The 20,304-nt window shown below is 40.6% G+C and overlaps 1 protein-coding gene across 3 annotated transcripts in view; it reads left to right on the plus strand.

Moving 5' to 3' along the window:
* Positions 1-20,304, plus strand: part of LOC110987267 (thimet oligopeptidase-like) — a 22,954-nt gene continuing 2,650 nt past the window's right edge. The window contains exons 1-16 of one of the 3 annotated variants that reach the window (XM_022249851.2): positions 1-229; positions 1,252-1,391; positions 3,358-3,476; positions 4,734-4,865; positions 5,174-5,211; positions 5,606-5,718; positions 6,365-6,419; positions 6,855-7,019; positions 8,141-8,302; positions 9,979-10,044; positions 10,403-10,507; positions 10,620-10,727; positions 11,051-11,124; positions 12,964-13,195; positions 13,835-13,966; positions 19,723-19,839. In XM_022249851.2, the coding sequence (XP_022105543.1) occupies positions 71-229; positions 1,252-1,391; positions 3,358-3,476; positions 4,734-4,865; positions 5,174-5,211; positions 5,606-5,718; positions 6,365-6,419; positions 6,855-7,019; positions 8,141-8,302; positions 9,979-10,044; positions 10,403-10,507; positions 10,620-10,727; positions 11,051-11,124; positions 12,964-13,195; positions 13,835-13,966; positions 19,723-19,839 (1,917 nt within the window). In that variant the 5' untranslated portion in view covers positions 1-70. Of the gene's footprint in view, positions 230-1,251; positions 1,392-3,357; positions 3,477-4,733; positions 4,866-5,173; positions 5,212-5,605; positions 5,719-6,364; positions 6,420-6,854; positions 7,020-8,140; positions 8,303-9,978; positions 10,045-10,402; positions 10,508-10,619; positions 10,728-11,050; positions 11,125-11,179; positions 11,254-12,963; positions 13,196-13,654; positions 13,787-13,834; positions 13,967-19,722; positions 19,840-20,304 lie in introns of all 3 variants that reach the window. The other 2 variants (XM_022249850.2, XM_022249849.2) reach the window with 2 other exon arrangements.

A 20,304-nucleotide genomic window follows, 5' to 3' on the forward strand; every position in this document is an offset into this window, starting at 1 on the left:
TCTAAAACTCTCGTAGTACACAAGAAACGCATTCCTTTTCAGTGTTCGAAGCTTACAGCTATCGGGGAAAATGGCATCAGAATTGCTGAAACAAAACCGACTTCGCTGGGACTTGAGCCCAGATGGCATCAAGACAAAAGCTGAAGATCTCATTAAGAACACCAAATCTGTTTATGACGCAGTTGGGGGCTTAGAGAAGGACAAACTCACTTACGAAAACACCGTCTTGGTGAGTACCGGGCATGCCGCGCCGGGTAGGCCTGCTGGGTGTTGGTCAAGTTCAGCCACGTGCTGCTGTGCTGGGTTGAACTTGTTGGCCGCTTATTTCCGACACTTTTCCAGGGGTCTGCAAAGTGTCGGACTGCGACTCACAATTGAACGTTGGTTCCTGAACTTGAAGTTTGATGCGTGAAAAAAGCGATGTGTTTTAGAAATTAGTTGGCAAAATTGCAGAATAACCTGCCACTTATATCTACCTCGTATTCTACCTCCATGCTCGTACGTAGCCGGCTATCGTGGCTATGCCATGGAGTCACAGTTGACTGCCTAATGTACAGGTGTATATGTACCACATGCACAGTGAGACAGTTTTAATAGGTATAATTATTTAAAACAATTTTGTATTAATGTTTGGTAAGAAGTGCACAGAAACTTGGGGAGCCAAGGGGGATGTTGGGTAGGCCTAATTAATGCTGGGATGTTTGGTATAGCGGTTTTCATATACTGATAGCATGCGGAGTTTCACTGTACCATTCTCAGTCAATGTGCTGTGACTTGTCTCAGTACCTGCAAAGCTGGTTTGAGAATAGTCTGTTTAGACTTAGAATTTTTGAGGGGTTTGTTTATTGGCAGACCTCATTCCCACAATAGAACAGAAAATAACTTGTATGAACTTTTGGACTCACCTTAGCGGCTTAATACATGTAGATGATGGTGGTACCAGAAGGCAGGGTTTGGATTTTGTAGGGAATTATGGGGTAAAATTGAAACTGCAAACATGCATACATGTACACGCATACACAGAAAATGGCAGCAGTGTCCAAGCTGGTTTGGTAGGATGTCACTGATCGGTTGCTGAAAAGTTCCATTACAAATCCAGTCTCTGAATGGTCGAAATGGAAGGTGATAAACAGTTTTCATAAACTGGACATGTGACCATCGTAGTCTAATTAGTATCTTTTGCATAGTATAACACTCGTTTGTTTTGAGCAAAGTTCCAGTTGCATGAATGCGTATGTTTGTATTTGACAGGCACTGGCTAACAATGACTGTGAGTACAGTGTGCAACGTAACATACTGGATTTCCCTCAGCATACTTCACCTGACAAGGCTGTGAGGGAGGCAAGCACCGAGGCTGACAAGAGACTCTCTGATTTTGACGTAGAGATGAGGTAAAGGGCTGGTCACTACCGAACTTTTGATGGTCCTGTATGGTCCACATATGGTAGCCTGTGAAGGGCACATCAAGCAAAATAATGTTTGCAAAAATTATGGCAACCTCTTCTGTGGATACTTTACAGCGATAGGTCAAAATTAATCTTTACTGATAAATTTTGCCATTGGAATATTTATTATTTAAAACCTGAATTTTACTGTTTACAAATTGTAACTGTCAACAGCAGGGCTTCATGTTAAAGGAGCGCAATCATGCTCGCGCTCCTCCGCGCTCCTTAATGTTTTCCAAGGAGAGCAAAAAAAAGCACTCCTTAAAAATTTAAGGAGTGCATGTTTTTTTCAAACCAGCAAATGTTGATTTATGACAAGCCCCTTGACTCTTGTTGAGTCGACAGTAGCAAACGAGTCCAAAAATGGAATGTATTAAAACACAAGGGCTGGTGATCGAAGTCTTTGAGTTGTGCGCGCGTGCTTGATGAATCCCGCATCGCAACACACAGATGTGATAGCGCATGTGGGCGGGCCTAGTGCGTGTGGGCGAGCCTATGGAATTCCATGGATGCACGTGGCCGCGCCTGGCCGACCTCTCTCCCAGAACGGGTCGAGTTCAGGCGCTACGTTCTCGGCCGTTTGTGAACAGCAGAAGTCAGTTTGTGAAAAACCCTGTAGTGGCTGAAGATGGTGTGTGATCCAGTAGGTTGTTCGTGTGGTTTGAGCGTGAGAACAATGTTCGCTTGTCGAGAACAGAAAGTATACCTCAGGAAAGAAAAAAGTCTCTAGTGGGTAATGTGCCCGGTGTTCTATATGAAAATGCACTGGTCGAAGTAGTATTGTGAGCGCAGGAAGGGATGATGAATACAATCTGCAGTGGAAGTGCGATACGTTTTAAAATACCAAAAAGAAAGGATGCACATGCGCAGTAAATTCAGAGCCCCTGTAGCTGCGGCGAAATGGATTGTCGGGCAAGTGAGGAGACTATTCAAGTTATGCACCCACGTCCACCAAACCAATGTACGATGAAAGACTCCTTGACGGCCCACATGCACGCCCGCGAATATGCAGTAGATGCCGTGGATCGAGCGAGTTCACGCACGGAGCGAGATTGAACGGGAGCGACATCGGAGTAGGATTTTCGATAAAATTTTCTGCAAATATGTTAACCATGGACATGTTTACCGATTCATAATCACTGCGTTGACTCATTTTTGGCATAAGGAACATTTAGACGAAATTTCAGCAAGCTCCGTCAGGTAAAAAAAAGGGGGGAAAATGTGATCTGCGAATTTTCGCTATGGCCGAGACAAAATTTTATAACCTGGATGTTAGTCGCAATGTTATGAAGACGTCGTCCTAGTATATTATTGTAAGTGTATTACGATTGTCAGTAAATAAATTATCGTAATATCGTGCATCTTGATCAAAGGCTAGAGCCCCTGCTGCTTGACCCATTACCCATTAAAGTTAACTCATTGAACTCAGTAAAAGAAGTTAAATTGTGTTAATTTTATTGAGTATGTTTACATTAACTTGGTTTTTGTTAGCGAGAGCAAACCGCTCTCCTTAATTCACTTTGTTGATTTAAGGAGAGCAATTTTTAATCGCTCTCCTTAAATCAACAAAGTGAATTAAGGAGAGCGATTTTTAGCTTTCCTCGTATTTATTAAAATGAAGCCCTGCAACAGCTTTTTGAGCAGAAAGAATTGAAGGTGTTAGTTCACCCAGTATCATTTAACAGCATTGATGACACAGAATATCATGTATTCTATTATGAAGCAAGTGGGCTTAACCCTAACCCCCTAGGGACCATTGAAATCCTGCATAACCTTGTTGGGTTCAGCATGGTTTAATGTAGACCAGCGCACACATAACACAGGGTATTAGCAGTGGATTAAAAACTAGAAAACAAGACAATATTTTGGAAAGTTGTCATGTAGTAATATAATTTTGGGGGCTTGATTTCAGTATGAGACAGGATGTCTTTGACAACCTTGTTGCTTTCCAAGAGAAGACTGACGTCAGCAAGCTGAAACCTGAAGCCAGGCGTTACCTGGAGAAGCTCATCAAGCTGGGAAGACGAAATGGTAATCTCTTCTTCTCAGGATATTCACAGTAGAGCTATCTCAAGTATAAGCTATGGTTTAAATACGATTCAACAGGACTGTGAGAATTCAGCTTAATGTTTGTTTAGATGTTAACCCTGAATGTCAACTTTTTTACACCCCTGGTCTGTACAAAAGTACGGAAACTCTTTACATTTCAACTTTGTGCTAGCTGTTTTCAGCTTTAATTTTAAGTGTCCACTTAAACCTCTCATTCAACCAAATCACTCTCATCCAAAATGACTGGGCTATTCTCGTTGACTCTTGGGAACGTAATAAACGTTGACTGTTGTGGGGCTCAAGTGACTCTCTGGTTTACCACAGTATGGACAGCAATTGACACGAAAAGTATTATGGGTATTACCCTTATATGTTGATAGCCACAGCAGGTCCTAGAAATGCAGCTAACAGAAAATGTGGCTGTTAATATCATTTCAGTTATGGTTTAATCAGGTCAGTGCCAATGGGATTATTCTGCAATGGTTTGATCAGGGTCAGTGCCAATGGGATTATTCTGCAATGGTTTGATCAGGGTCAGTGCCAATGGGACTATTCTGGAATGGTTTGATCAGGGTCAGTGCCAATGGGACTATTCTGCAATTGTTTGATCAGGGTCAGTGCCAGTGGGACTGTTTTGCACAACTGTGTGTATTGGTAAATCTCCACAACAAACTCTGACTCCTACTCAGTGAAAAGATTGTAAGGGGTCTGCCTAGTTTGACTAAAGAACTCTCAACAAATTTTACTCAGTTCCTTCCCACCCACAGAACACTGCAAAATTCTATTCTGAATGCCCAGGTTTTATTGTGCCAAGAGAACCGATATGAATAAGGGATTTCTGCACGCCAGGCACACATGAGGCTTAGACCAGGCACAGTCTTACATAACTCATTGATATCCGAATGGCATGATACTTATTTGACCCTGGTTTGCTTTGAAGTTGATCCACATTTTCTGTTGGTGAAAACAAGCACATTATGTCAGCCAAAAAGCATTTCCAATCAATCGTTCAACAACTTTTTCGGTTGGCATGTTGTGGCGTACTCATCTCCACGGCGTGCAGTATATCGTCTGATATTCTGGCCAGCAACGAGCATTGTCTCTTGCTCCATTCCATAAAGTCACCAGATTTACTTTTGCTGAATTTGTCAGTTTGAAGTTATCCAATTCTGCCTCCGTGAATTCACGTTGATTACTTCTTGAGTTGTCTGAAGTTGGACTTGTGTTTGATTCTCCTAGGTTTGCATCTACCTAAGGATGTGCAGGACAAGGTCAAAGCCTTGAAGAAGCGAGCCAGTGATATCTCTATTGATTTCAATAAAAACCTGAATGATGAGAACACTATACTGGAATTCACTGAAGAAGAACTAGGTAGATATCATCAAGAACATAACCCTTATCTCTACTTGGTACAATGTCTGAAAAACATACTGAAAGTAAAGGATTTAGAGCTGTTAGAGTGACTTATTGGCAACTTTTTAATGGCTTTTCCATCTGTTCTCACAATCACTGCAGAACCAGCCCTTTTATCTCACCTTTTTTGGCCTCAGAAAGTGTTCATGTTTTATTTGTTTGTAAAGAATGAATTATCTTTATGATACAGTTTGGAATACAGCTCAGTCTAGCAAAAGCTACTTTGTTTTCATAATCCAGTTATTTAAAAAAATGTTTATTTTCAGTTGGCCTTCCTGAAGACTTTATTAAGAGATTAGACAAGGTAAGTAAACATTTGCTTCTCCTTGCGTGTCTGGTGTAAATTGGTCCCTTAGTGCCCACTGCAGTTAGAATTGACAGCTTGTGAAGCTACTATGTGACAGGCTGTGTCCAAATTACTGGTGGTTTTCATAGGATCCATGCATTATTTCAAGCCATAGCCCAGTGTGCGCTTTAGTTTGACAAAGACATTTGCTCTTCAGGCAGTCTAATGCCAGTCGGAGAACAGCACCTTTTACCTTGTCACCTCTGAACAGGTTGCTTGTATTTGCCAGTAACTCAATTTTGTTTCATTTTAATCTTTTTCTCACCTTTCCACTTACCTCCGGATTTGATATTAAAATGTAGACTATCAAACACAGTCACCTCTTCCATTTTGTGACTCATGGTTTTGACAGACAGCAGAAGGGAAGTGCAAAGTGTCACTGAAATATCCTGATTACTTCCCTGCCATGCGTAAAGCCCGCAACCCTGAGACCAGACGAAAGCTAGAATTTGCATTCAACTCAAGGTAGGAAAAAATATGTCTTCTCAACTAATCCAACAACCAGGAAAAACCGTCCTTACTGCGGTGTTACCATGCTGCATGCATCAGTAGTATGCACCCACATAACATGAATCTACGACCAGGAGGTGTTGTGACTTCGCCTTATTGTGCTTGTCTAGTTTGCAAGCTTGAGTGTATTGCCGTAAAGAAGCAGGTGATTTGGAGCATTGGTGACCAACCATGCCAAAACCAGGCTGAAGAATTCTAAGATTTTAAGTTGGAAATGATGCCATTGTGCACATGAACAATGCTGATGCCATTGCCCGCAAGTGCCAAGTATGAAATTTAAGAGTATTTTCAAACAGGAATTTAACGGGAAGTTAAAGAATTTTCAAACATCAAAATTACCTACATGTATACATGTACATGTACTTTAGTCTGGTTTTAGAATGGTGGGTCATTGTCCTCTGAACTACATTAAATAATGTAATGCGTGACCATACGTAACTTGCCGCATATTTTTTGATTGAGAGGATTTTATCAGTATATTAATGTGATTAATTGTTGATAAGGAAGGGAGAGAACAGTGCCTGTTGCTCGCTCATCCGTTTGCATGTGCAATGTCTTTCTTGAATGTCATACCAAAGTCCCCTATTCATTCTATTTCTAGATGCAAGGAGGAAAATACCAAGATAATGGAAGAACTGGTTGAGATACGCCAGAAGGTAATGTCGAAATAAGACAGGTGCTCTCTGTCTCTGCCATTGAATTAGCATCTTTTAAGTTGCTTCCCCAAATCCCACCATCTTTGTTGATCTTTCTGGTTCACGTTGTATGTATTTATCCTAGCTTTACCCCATGTGTTTGTGTTGAGCATCTTATCCCACAATGCCCGCATCAGCAGCCTGTGGTCATGTTTGAAATTTTCCTTCAGCTTCATGTCAGACTCCTGATTCATTTGGGAGACTTAAATGCTAGGATAATATTGAAATGCCGCAGACTTCCAAAATTGGATTTTGTTGTAGAAAAAGTGTTACCAAATATCCCAAGGTGTTAGACAGAGATTGTCAAGAGTTAAGCCCCAGTTGAGGTTTGAAGCCTTGTGGAGGATTTAAGTCATTCCTCCACTCACACATCATCTTCTTATCCTGTTTGAATAGCTTGCTGACCTGCTCGGCTATCCCACTCACGCTGCCTACATCCTAGAGCTGCGCATGGCCAAGACACCGGAGACCGTGTCCAAGTTCCTGAAGGATTTAGTTGGGAAACTCCGAGTGCTTCAAACAGCTGAACTGGAAACCTTCTTGAGCTACAAAAAGGAAGAGGTAGACCTATTCTTCTTCTTGTATTGTTTGTTTGTGATTCATTATTTAAAATATGTGACCTTTTCATATCTGTAACTGTTGCTTGTCGTCAAGAAAAGGATCTTTGATTATTGCATGTTAACGTGGTCATTTTTCTTTTCAACTTTTCCCACTTTTTGTATTGCTGCCGGGTCTAAATTGAAGTTGCATGACGAGTTCCCCGGGAGATTTTCAAGGTTTCCCATTTTCAAAATGCTTCAAAAATTCATAACTTCATTTACTGGACATTTACACCCACACGAATGACTATCTGGTGCCTACTCTAATCTCATCTGACAGGCAACATCTGTTGACACCCGAGTATTTCATCCACACCTGCAGCTTGTAAAGAGAGCCCAGATTGTGCCATGTTACGTAATTTTCTTTTGTTCCCAAAACTGGCCCAATGTGCTGCTGGCGTCTTTTCAAATGTGGCCAGATTAGCATGCAGCGGTATTGTATTGCTCGTAATCTGCCTGCTTGCACTGAATGCCACAAATAGTGCTACACTGTTTCAAAACAATGACGGATTTCCTCCGCTATTGACAACTGAAAAAATGTTGGCAATTTCCAGCAGCTCAGTCTTTTGTTCCGAGTGCGGTCTTTTGTTACAAGGCCCAGCTCCTTTGTCCGATTTTGGGACCTGGCTTTGCGTAAGGTCTCCAGTACCGGGAACCCCTGCACGAAATGGTTGATTTTGAAAGAATCTCGGATCTACTTGTCGGGATCTGGCCTCTTCCTTTCTGGTATTTGAAATATGCCCTTGTCTGAAACCTTGTCTAAAAATTTTGATGTTTTTGTTAATGTTTTGTGTTGAAAAACATTGCCTTATGTGGGTTGTACAAAACAAACTGGGATCCAAAGGAAAAGGTCTTCTGCTTCAAATCTTTAGAGTGAATGAATGGGGGGCGTGGTCACTCTCCGCCTACTTTAACTTGTGAAGATGCCAAATAATGTGTGAAGCACTATTTGTATTGGTGATATAAAAGCAGAAATCTTGCATTTTTAAGTGGGAATTTTTTTCAGATCTTGATGCAAATTGAAGATGTAACTATGTTGCTGTTGCTTCCATATTGTATATATTTTTTGTGTGCACTGACCAGTGTGAGAAGTACGGCTTCCCCTTCAATAACACCATTGACTTATGGGACATGCGGTATTACATGAACATGGCTGAAGAACGACAATATTCCATCGACCACAACAAGCTGAAGGAGTATTTCCCACTAGAGGTTGTGACCAAAGGTCTCTTGGAGATCTACCAGGTAATTTGGGAGGGTAGAAAAAAAAAAGGCTGGAAAGGGTTGTTACCGTTAGTTGAAAGCGTCTGAAGCTGGTATACAAATATGGACTGCTTTGAGTAGTGTAGTTAAACTGGCCTCTCGAGGGGATCCATGCAGAAGTCTAATTTTCCTGAGGTAAAGCTAAGCTGAAATGGATCATCGAGGGAGGCTAGTTAAAACAGTCAGCATTTGTTTCATAAGTCCTCTCCTACAGATTCTGCTTGATAAAGTGATAACTCTTTAATTTGGTCAAATATGATCAAAATGTATCACTATTTGAATGTGAAATTTGTGGAAAATTCACTAGCATTTTTCCAGAGGACCTCTTTACGAAACGTTTGAACCAAGCTCTGTAGCACTAACACTTGGAAATATGCAGTACGCACACCAGTATGCATTTACACACAATACCAGTTGCTATGTGTAAAGCACAGTGGTTGCTACAGGAATAGTACATTGGTTCCTGCAGGCATAGTACATTGGTTGCTGTGGGTATATCACTTTAAACTGTGCACGGCAAGATAGCCAAAATAATGAATGCCATGTGATCAGCTTTCAGCAAATCAAGATACAGAATCTGTGGGTCAGGCGTGTGCCGGTGATGCGGATTTTGTTTTAGTTAGTTTGTTTGCCAGTAATAATTGTCAATACAGTGATAAAATTATCCACAAATTGGGCATGATTAAAACCTTGTGAGTACTGTAAATATACATGCATTTAAACAATATAGGTTCAAAGATGGTTTTCTACCAACTAACAAGCTAAAACACAAAGATAATTTGTTGGTTTCTTGCGTAATCTGATAAAAATCTCTGCAAATCTAATTTCCTCGAAAAACAGTTACCATTTAATACAGTAACACTGGGAACTGTGTGGACATACGGTGGCACTAACAAAGTTGTAGAACTTGTGCGCTGTCCGTTCACATCAGGCGTGTTTAAATGTTCGACGTTCTAATGTTTTTGGAATCTTTGTGAGCTGTAATCAAGATTCAACCGTAGATTTTTAGATATCTTGCATACATATTACAGCATCTTACATAAGGTTACATTTAGTTTTGCTCAGTTGAGAGAAATCAGTGAATTTTAATGACAAAACCTTTTTTTTTCAACATTTGATATTTTTTCCAAAATATAGGATTTTAATTTTTTTTTTTGAAGAAAATATTGTATTGTGACGATAAAACTCGTGTTACTGTCCACACTAGTGAGGAATTATAACTGCTGCTGTGTTTTTTCCTTGTAACTGCCTGGGCCCAATTTTATGGCACTGCTTACCGTTAAGCAAATTGTTTGCTAACCAAAGCACAAAAATTTGCTTAACAGTAAGTGTATTTCACGGCGAACATTTCACGATTGCTGTGTTTAGCACAGAAATTGCATGGGCGCGAGCGCATAGGGGTTTCCATTGCTATATCAGCGAGGTAAGCCAAGTTTCATCTTTAGCTATGCTTACTGCTTACAGTCTCCATGAAATACGCAGAGCCTCTGCTTAGCAGTGATGTGAACTTGGGTGCTGGCGCAGCAGATGCAACCCTCCTATTAAAGAGTGCAGTATCTTCGTAGACATTTCAACCTTGCCTAACCATATCCCCCCAAAACCCCTCGATATTTTCCCGAAGATTATGTCCCATGCTCCAACTTGTTTTCTTTCAACAGGAGCTCCTAGGACTGAAATTTGAAGAGATTCCCAAGGCTGATGTCTGGAATGATGACGTCACAATGGTAAATTGTTAACTGTTGTAAATCTTACAAAATCTGTTGTATGTTTTGGAAAGGTTTAGTGCTGAAGTATTCATTGAATACCCAAAGAGTACTGAACGGGTAAGCATACCCTTGTGTGAAGGGACAAAAAACATTAATTTGATAAAAATTTTGACACCTTTTTGATCTTTTGAGAATTCTTCAAGATACTTAGATGAAACAAGTAATCAAATATCATACTTGTAAAAGGAATCGAGGAGCATAAACAAATAATGTCGGTTAGTAGCTTATTATTATTTCCAGCTTTCAAATGTCTTGTTTGTTCATTGATACTCTCACGTATTCCTTTTTTCCCCTTTTTTTTGTTTGGTGTTTCTAGTTTAGCGTGACTGACAAGGAGTCAGGTGCTTTCATGGGCTTTTTCTACCTTGATCTCTTCCCTCGAGAGGGCAAGTTTGGTCATGCTGCCTGCTTCGGTCTGCAGGTGAGACAATTCAACAAGATGACCGAGTATCATTCAGTAGTGATTGATAGGAAGTGCCTTCTCTTTCTTGTGCAACCATCTGACGTGTTTTTGGTGTTTCGTTTGTCCACAGCCTGGTTGTGCAGCACCTGATGGGTCCCGCCAGGTTGCTATAGCAGCCATGGTGGCCAACTTCACCAAGCCGACCCCGGACTCACCCTCACTGCTTACCCATGATGAAGTAAGTCTTTGCCGAGAAATATCAACTCTTCAACATCCGAAAAATTTGCTTTTTAATTGAACTGACGGACTTTCTTCAGACCCTGCAAGTGTCAGTGACAGAGGCATGATTTTACCACCGTAAATTTGAATAGCTTTGGGTTGGACTTCAAATTGGATGAGTGGTGATGGAGTTGTAAAGATTTGATTACAATGCTAACTTCTAGTACATGGTTCTACCACATGGGTACTCAGGACACCGCCTAGGCCTAGCTAGCCCCTCCCTCCCGTTACCACTCCCTATCTCTTGATATCGGCCCTTATTTCTGTCTTCTCCCCCCTCAGGTAGAGACTTTCTTCCATGAGTTTGGTCATGTCATGCACCAGCTGTGTGCCCAGGCTGAGTTCAGAATGTTCAGGTACTGAAACCCTCCTCCTTCTAAATCCACTTTTTTGCTTGGTTTCTCCGGATAGGTGGAGACGTTCTTCCACGAGTTTGGCCATGTCATGCATGATATTCTGGGCCAGACTGACTATTGTTACTTCAGGTCTGTATGAACATTGAAGGCCTCAACAACTTGGTGTTGGATTGGGAGATGGAAATATTAAAGTCCTTGTCTGTATGGGAATAAGCCACTTGCGAGCTAAATTTGAATAAAATCTGGTACACTGTGTTATCTGATTGCACAGAAGCGTAACAATTTGAATTCTCCAGACTAAAGACACTGTTGCTATGCCTCGTGATTCGGGGCAAGCTTTAGCATCGTGACCACCATCTCTGGAATGGACTGGTTCCTTTGTGCCGATCTTATCCATTGAGAACAGTGTATTGTTGCAAGGCATCTCTTATGTAACTAAGCAAAAGCTTACCCCGAATCACAAGGTATAGCAACAGTGGTTTTAGTATGGAGAATTCAAGTTTATATGTTCACGTGAATTTAAAGAACTCACTGTACCAGATTTTATTCAAATTTAACTCGCAAATGGCTTATTGATCACGGTAGGAGAGTAGACTTGACTAGAAGTCTGCTAGCACATAACAGAGTGAGTCTGGTGTGTAGCATGTCATTTGTTTGTCAAGAAAATTAGAAAAGACTGTTTCATTTTTATATACATTACCCAGTGCAGCATGTTTGGATATGTAGGCATTATGTTAATGGCGCGTACATTGTACCATGGTTCCTGCGGCCTGGCAAAGTCATGGAAATCTGTTTTTGTTTTCCAGGCCTGGAAAAGTCATGGAATTTTGTAAAAATGACTTAAGTCATGGAAAAGTCATAGAATTTTTCAAACACAGATTTTCTTTATCAGATATAAGTGCATAAAATGCATGATTTTGTTGGCAGCTTTAAAAGTCTGAAAAGTCCAAGAAATTGCATTATTGGGTCATAGATTTTCATAATTTGGTCATGGAAAAGTCATGGAATTTAATTGTCCTGTAGGTGCAGGAACCCTGTTGTACATTTGTTTAGAGGCCTTTCAATCAGAAGTATCTCTGGTGACTTTGGACTTGTCAGGTTGGGCCAGCCGCTTCTGTTGCCTCAGGCTGAGCTTTACCTCAGTCATCCACTATACTCTTCTACCGGGTGCCGAGATATTAGTTCGTTAGCGTGAAATTCACATCCTCATTTTGTTGCACAAGGTGTCACTTTGACGTTGTTATTCCATACTGGACACACTGTGGACCAAAAAGTACCATTACTTTTTCCAGATGGTTCAAGTGCTGACCCCTTGATTTGTCTTGGACAAGCAGCACTTTCGATTACTTCACTGCATTTGATTTGAAGTTTTTGTGATTTCTCATGCTGACTTGGGCCTGGTCCAAGTGGCCAAACCGCCGAGCTGGTTGCTTGGGAAGTATCCCACAATGCAGTGCTGGAACATGGCAGTTCACTGGAATGATGTGAAGAAAAGTTGACACCGTTGAAAACAGTTCAGAAAAATAGTTGAATGTTGTGGCAAATCAGCTCAAGTCAACTAAGTTCTGTGAAGGAAAGGCAGGAAGTGTGTGTTTAGATGTCTGTTCCCTTTAACCATTTGGACTCATGCTACAAATTCAATGAATATGTGACCTCTTGACCTGGTTGGGACACTCCCAAATCAACCTGAGATTGTTTGTTTATCACCACATCTTATGCATGCCCATCCAAACCAGTGATCACACAGTAAGCACATGGGAAGAAATCGAATGCACTGAAGGGGTTTTCAAAATTGGTCAATGCATCTAGTCAATCACTGATTTTTCTCTCGACCCGCAGCGGCACGCGCGTGGAGCGTGACTTTGTGGAGGCGCCCTCACAGATGCTGGAGAACTGGTGCTGGCAGGCAGAGTCACTGCGGCGCATGTCGGGCCACTACAAAGATGGGACGACCATTCCGGATGAGATGGTGAACAAGCTGGTCAGGGCCCGTAATGCCAATGCTGGGGTCTTCAACCTACGGCAGATCCTACTAGGAACATTTGATCAGACCATACATACTTCTGCTAAGGTATGTCTGGGCTCGAGTTTTTCCTGGTTGTTACAGAGTTGTCATAATGTTTCCAGTCTTCGGAAATCAGACCGTTTGAAACGACAAAAATGAGACAGTGGGCCTTTAAAGTTGATCGAAAAATACTTTGAAATTTCAATTTGAAATGTTTACAGAACATCTTTAACCTCGCTGGCATCAGACATATACAACAATCTTAAAGTCACTTTGTTATTTTTCTGGTAGTTCTCTGTGACTTTTTGGAAAATCAGTTCAAATATGTTGGATTTTTCAAAAGTAATGATAGCCGTTGGAAATCAGTTTTAATTTTCGATTGTAAAGAAATTGCTTTATATGGTTGTCCATTTATCCTGACTTCCCGTAATCTTTACAGATTTGACAAAGAAGGTGATCTAAAACAGACCCCCGAAGATTCCTGTTGAATTGAGAATTATTTCGTTTTTGTTCATTTTAACATAGGCTGATACCACCTCTGTGTATGCCGGGTTATCAAAGGACATTCTTGGTATACCAGCTACGCCGGGTACCAACATGTGCGCGTCATTTGGCCATCTTGCTGATGGGTATGATGCCCAGTACTATGGTTATTTGGTGAGTAACTTGGATTTTAAATACTCTCTCTTTGCCCCTTCTACTTAGGCGGACACAAGCGCCATATATTCCAAACTGTCACAAGAGATTCTGGGGATACCGGCCACACCGGGTACCAACAAGGTGGCCTCATTTGGTCATTTGTCGGATGGTTACGATGCTCAGTACTATGGGTATCTGGTGAGTTTATTTGATTTGGAAAAAACGAGCCTACGGACATATGATGCAACACTTTGTTTACATAAACACATCCCTGTGGGAGCTTGGAAGTGAGGATAGATTTGCAGTTCCTCAGGAAAGCATACAGAAGGGTTTTGTCATCAGTACATTAGGTTATAGTCTTTAACCTCCACTTGTGACGTCACGCTGTTGTTTAGCCACTCCGTTATTTTGTATGAATAATGCGATAGAGGCAATACCCTTCCGTTCTTTTGGAGATTTTGCTTCCATCACTCCATTGTACTGAACAATGGAGTGATACATTTTAGGCTTAAATAGCCTCTAAAAATACACTGTAGATTGCAATGTAAATTTTCAGTTTTAATAATTTGTTCAATCGAGTGTCAGATGGAAAGATTAACAATAATTTTTTAAACAAATGAAATACTGGCATTGTTGCACCTTGCAGGCGGCAATGCTGACGGTAATATTGTACAGTCCATGAAAGCCGTTGATGTGTCAATAATGCAGTTACAAAGGCAGGATACCTTGACCATTCGTTCATTCTTTGATTAGAGAACTCACTACCTTGAAATTACTTGGCGAGCCATGCCGGAAGGTTCCCAGACAAGTCCAGAAAAATAAAGTCATGCAAGGTAACCCTTAGAAACTTGTGTGGTTTTCTTCTTTGAAGTTACAAATAAATTGCGCAAATACGAGCAGATAAGGTCATCCTTCTTGAAATGTTTAATGACGTTCCATGCCGAAACAGTTCAACCTTCATCTTTTCGGTTTCAAACATAGTTCTGCAATTAGAATGTGAAAAGGTCTCAAACTTAATTTGTTTAGGGTGTCTCATGAATTTGGAAATCGACAATCACATTCAAATGGCTCACTCCAGATTGCACATGCAGGAATGGTCGTTAGACAAAGCCCTCATGCAGAGTGATTTGTGTGCAGATGAAAGAAAAAACTTCAAGTAAGCTACATTGGACGAAGACTTAGTGAAGTTGATTAAATGCCACATGATACTAACATGCTTCGATAATTTTAACTTCAGTGTTGGATACTATATTGCCAAAAAATGGAGGAATGATTGCTTCTGTATCTGTGAGAAAAGAGTACTATTACTGACCTTAACGCACTCATTGACTTTTCACTCCATGTTTAGTCTTTTGGATTGACTGTTGGTTTCTTCTACAAGAGCAAGGTCAAACTTCCCATAGGACCTGGAATTCTGAAAGATCGGCTAGTTCTATTCTAATTCCACTTAAGGTGACATTCAGTATATATAATCCATGGTATCAGTGGGTAATGACAGTTGGTGTCTCCACTTAAGGTGACATTCAGTATATATAATCCATGGTATCAGTGGGTAATGACAGTTGGTGTCTCCACTTAAGGTGATATTCAGTATATATAATCCATGGTATCAGTGGGTAATGACAGTTGGTGTCTCCACTGAAGGTGATATTCAGTATATATAATCCATGGTATCAGGGGGTAATGACAGTTGGTGTCTCCACTTAAGGTGACATTCAGTATATATAATCCATGGTATCAGTGGGTAATGACAGTTGGTGTCTCCACTGAAGGTGATATTCAGTATATATAATCCATGGTATCAGGGGGTAATGACAGTTGGTGTCTCCACTTAAGGTGACATTCAGTATATATAATCCATGGTATCAGTGGGTAATGATAGTTGGTGTCTCCACTGAAGGTGATATTCAGTATATATAATCCATGGTATCAGTGGGTAATGATAGTTGGTGTCTCCACTGAAGGTGACATTCAGTATGTATAATCCATGATATCAGTGGGTAATGACAGTAGGTGTCTCCACTTAAGGTGACATTCAGTATATATAATCCATGGTATCAGTGGGTAATGACAGTAGGTGTCTCCACTTAAGGTGACATTCAGTATATATAATCCATGGTATCAGTGGGTAATGACAGTAGGTGTCTCCACTTAAGGTGACATTCAGTATATATAATCCATGGTATCAGTGGGTAATGACAGTTGGTGTCTCCACTTAAGGTGACATTCAGTATATATATATATTCCATGGTATCAGTGGCTAATGACAGTTGGTGTCTCCACTTAAGGTGACATTCAGTATATATAATCCATGGTATCGGGGGTAATGACAGTAGGTGTCTCCACTTAAGGTGACATTCAGTATATATATAATCCATGGTATCAGTGGGTAATGACAGTTGGTGTCTCCACTTAAGGTGACATTCAGTATATATAATCCATGGTATCAGTGGGTAATGACAGTAGGTGTCTCCACTTAAGGTGACATTCAGTATATATAATCCATGGTATCAGTGGGTAACGACAGTAGGTGTCTCCACTTAAGGTGACATTCAGTATATATATATATTCCATGGTATCAGTGGGTAATGACAGTAGGTGTCTCCACTGAAGGTGACATTCAGTATATATAATCCATGGTATCAGGGGGTAATGACAGTAGGTGTCTCCACTGAAGGTGACATTCAGTATATATAATCCATGGTATCAGTGGGTAATGACAGTAGGTGTCTCCACTTAAGGTGACATTCAGTATATATAATCCATGGTATCAGGGGGTAATGACAGTTGGTGTCTCCACTGAAGGTGACATTCAGTATATATAATCCATGGTATCAGTGGGTAATGACAGTAGGTGTCTCCACTTAAGGTGACATTCAGTATATATAATCCATGGCATCAGTGGGTAATGACAGTAGGTGTCTCCACTTAAGGTGACATTCAGTATATACAATCCATGGTATCAGTGGTTAATGACAGAAGGTGTCTCCACTTAAGGTGACATTCAGTATATATATATATTCCATGGTATCAGTGGGTAATGACAGTAGGTGTCTCCACTGAAGGTGACATTCAGTATATATATAATCTATGGTATCAGTGGGTAATGACAGTAGGTGTCTCCACTAAAGGTGACATTCAGTATATATAATCCATGATATCAGTGGGTAATGATAGTGTCTCCACTGAAGGTGATATTCAGTATATATAATCCATGGTATCAGTGGCTAATGACAGATGGTGTCTCCACTTAAGGTGACATTCAGTATATATAATCCATGGTATCGGGGGTAATGACAGTAGGTGTCTCCACTTAAGGTGACATTCAGTATATATATAATCCATGGTATCAGTGGGTAATGACAGTTGGTGTCTCCACTTAAGGTGACATTCAGTATATATAATCCATGGTATCAGTGGGTAATGACAGTAGGTGTCTCCACTTAAGGTGACATTCAGTATATATAATCCATGATATCAGTGGGTAACGACAGTAGGTGTCTCCACTTAAGGTGACATTCAGTATATATATATATTCCATGGTATCAGTGGGTAATGACAGTAGGTGTCTCCACTTAAGGTGACATTCAGTATATATATAATCCATGGTATCAGTGGGTAATGACAGTAGGTGTCTCCACTGAAGGTGACATTCAGTATATATAATCCATGGTATCAGTGGGTAATGACAGTAGGTGTCTCCACTGAAGGTGACATTCAGTATATATAATCCATGGTATCAGTGGGTAATGACAGTAGGTGTCTCCACTTAAGGTGACATTCAGTATATATATATATAATCCATGGTATCAGTGGGTAATGACAGTAGGTGTCTCCACTGAAGGTGACATTCAGTATATATAATCCATGGTATCAGTGGGTAATGACAGTAGGTGTCTCCACTTAAGGTGACATTCAGTATATATAATCCATGGTATCAGTGGGTAATGACAGTAGGTGTCTCCACTTAAGGTGACATTCAGTATATATAATCCATGGCATCAGTGGGTAATGACAGTAGGTGTCTCCACTTAAGGTGACATTCAGTATATACAATCCATGGTATCAGTGGGTAATGACAGAAGGTGTCTCCACTTAAGGTGACATTCAGTATATATATATATTCCATGGTATCAGTGGGTAATGACAGTAGGTGTCTCCACTTAAGGTGACATTCAGTATATATATAATCCATGGTATCAGTGGGTAATGACAGTAGGTGTCTCCACTAAAGGTGACATTCAGTATATATAATCCATGGTATCAGTGGGTAATGATAGTGTCTCCACTGAAGGAAATATTCAGTATATATAATCCATGGTATCAGTGGCTAATGACAGTTGGTGTCTCCACTTAAGGTGACATTCAGTATATATAATCCATGGTATCGGGGGTAATGACAGTAGGTGTCTCCACTTAAGGTGACATTCAGTATATATAATCCATGGTATCAGTGGGTAATGACAGTTGGTGTCTCCACTTAAGGTGATATTCAGTATATATAATCCATGGTATCAGTGGGTAATGACAGTTGGTGTCTCCACTTAAGGTGACATTCGCTGTATGTAAATTCATGGTATCAGTGGGGAATGACAGTAGGTGTCTCCACTTAAGGTGACATTCAGTATATATAATCCATGGTATCAGTGGGTAATGACAGTTGGTGTCTCCACTGAAGGTGACATTCAGTATATATAATCCATGGTATCAGTGGGTAATGACAGTTGGTGTGTCCATGCAGCAAAATCCAAATATATTTCTCTCTCTGATGACATTGCCATGCATCCGTCCCGAGGTACATAAGCCGAATGATGGAGGTGCCCGTGGGTGTGGCTGAAAATTTTTATCATAGTACAGAATGTATGGATTGTTCCATAACAGCATCGTGCATTTAAGTGGTTGTCTACCATTAATTTTTCATCAAGGAATGGATTCAGGCCTTGTGTAACAAACACTTATAGACCTACTCTCTTTGAAACAAAGACGCTACATTCATGCAAAATAATGGAGCGATGGAAACAACAGTGTGACGTCTCAGGTGGAGGTTAAGTTGCATAATACCCTCCGTACGTGCCAGTCGTGGGTAAGTATGGGCCCTTGGGCTTATTCTTACCCAAGAATGTCACGTACCTCAGGCATTATCCTTTATGTAATTTAGAGTGTCATTTGTTACAAGGCACTCTATAATTTTTCAGGATTTTTCTGGAAATTGGATTTTTGACCCCTAAATAGTGGAGTGTGGAGAGGTTTTATTCATTCAGGTTTTGCTACCTTTTCTATGCAAGCTTCACGGACATGTAATGGTAGCCACTTGGAAGAGAATTCATGCTTTATTGGCTGCAATGGTTTTCAGGCAATTCTGTAAAGTGTGTGGCCAGAGAATGACTGTGACACATGAAAACAAGACAATCCACGATAATGTGGGAAGTCCAGGTGTCCTATGCTACAGATTGCTAGTTCCCTACAGAGACCTTTACTACGATGCTGCCATTTTTGTCTTGTCCCTTTATACCAAATGACAAAAGTGATCAGGTTAATTCCAGAAATTAGGGGTCCATTTTTTTGTGTGCCCCTGTCACACCTGACATGATTTTGTAAGTTCAGAACGCATTTTCTAATTTCCAAGAGTGATGGATTAATGCAAATTACCTGCCAAACAAATAGTAATAGTTTCAAATCAATTCCAGTGATATTTTCTTGTCAAATAACTAAGGTCAGATGTAACAGGGACACAAAAATGTCACACTTTTGGACCCCTAATTTCTGGAATTACCCATGAGGCATTACATATTGATGAAAGGAAACGGACTCATTCTTTCAGCCTCAGTTTGGTTACGTTGCTTCCACTGGTAGAAAAACAAAATGGTTGCCCCATAATAAAGCTCAGTGGAGGTCATTCTGGGGACACAGAGCCTGAAGTGTAGAGTTAATGTTGGCTTGTGATTTGGTTCTAGTGGAGTGAGGTTTACTGCATGGACATGTTCTACTCCCGTTTCAAGAAGGAAGGGATTATGAACCCCAAGGTGGGAGCAGATTACCGCAAGTACATCCTGCAACCAGGGGGCTCTATCGTAAGTCAATGACACCTGTGAAACATCTTACCCACAGACCACTGCTTATACGGTGCTCCTTTCAGTCCTTATTTCTGGCATTAGTACAACTGCCTTTTTTTACAGATTTGTGCGGTCTTGTGACACTATAAATTTTAATGACAAAGTGTTGACAATGTTTGGCAGTGCAGAGAGAATCAGTGGTGATGTGTGGACATGTGGACAGTGTAGTTGTAGTAAAATGGACCTTTATTTGAAGAGCTGTTGTAAGGAAAACACAATGGCTATTATATGCACTGTTTGGCATGCACAAGAGTTTATCCACTACGAACACAGGGCGAGGGTTCCCTTCGTTTTCTCTGAATGATGCAATCTACATTCAACATGCGCATCTTGATATGAACAGATGAAGGCCCTTTTAGCTTGTAATAGTTTCACTCTGAAGACAAATGACACTGCGTTTGATTTGGATGCTTCCATATTTAT

The sequence above is a fragment of the Acanthaster planci genome, linkage group LG12 (genome assembly GCF_054643075.1).
Source record: "Acanthaster planci isolate LZ-2023a linkage group LG12, COTS_SCS, whole genome shotgun sequence".
Lineage (NCBI taxonomy): Eukaryota > Metazoa > Echinodermata > Asteroidea > Valvatida > Acanthasteridae > Acanthaster > Acanthaster planci.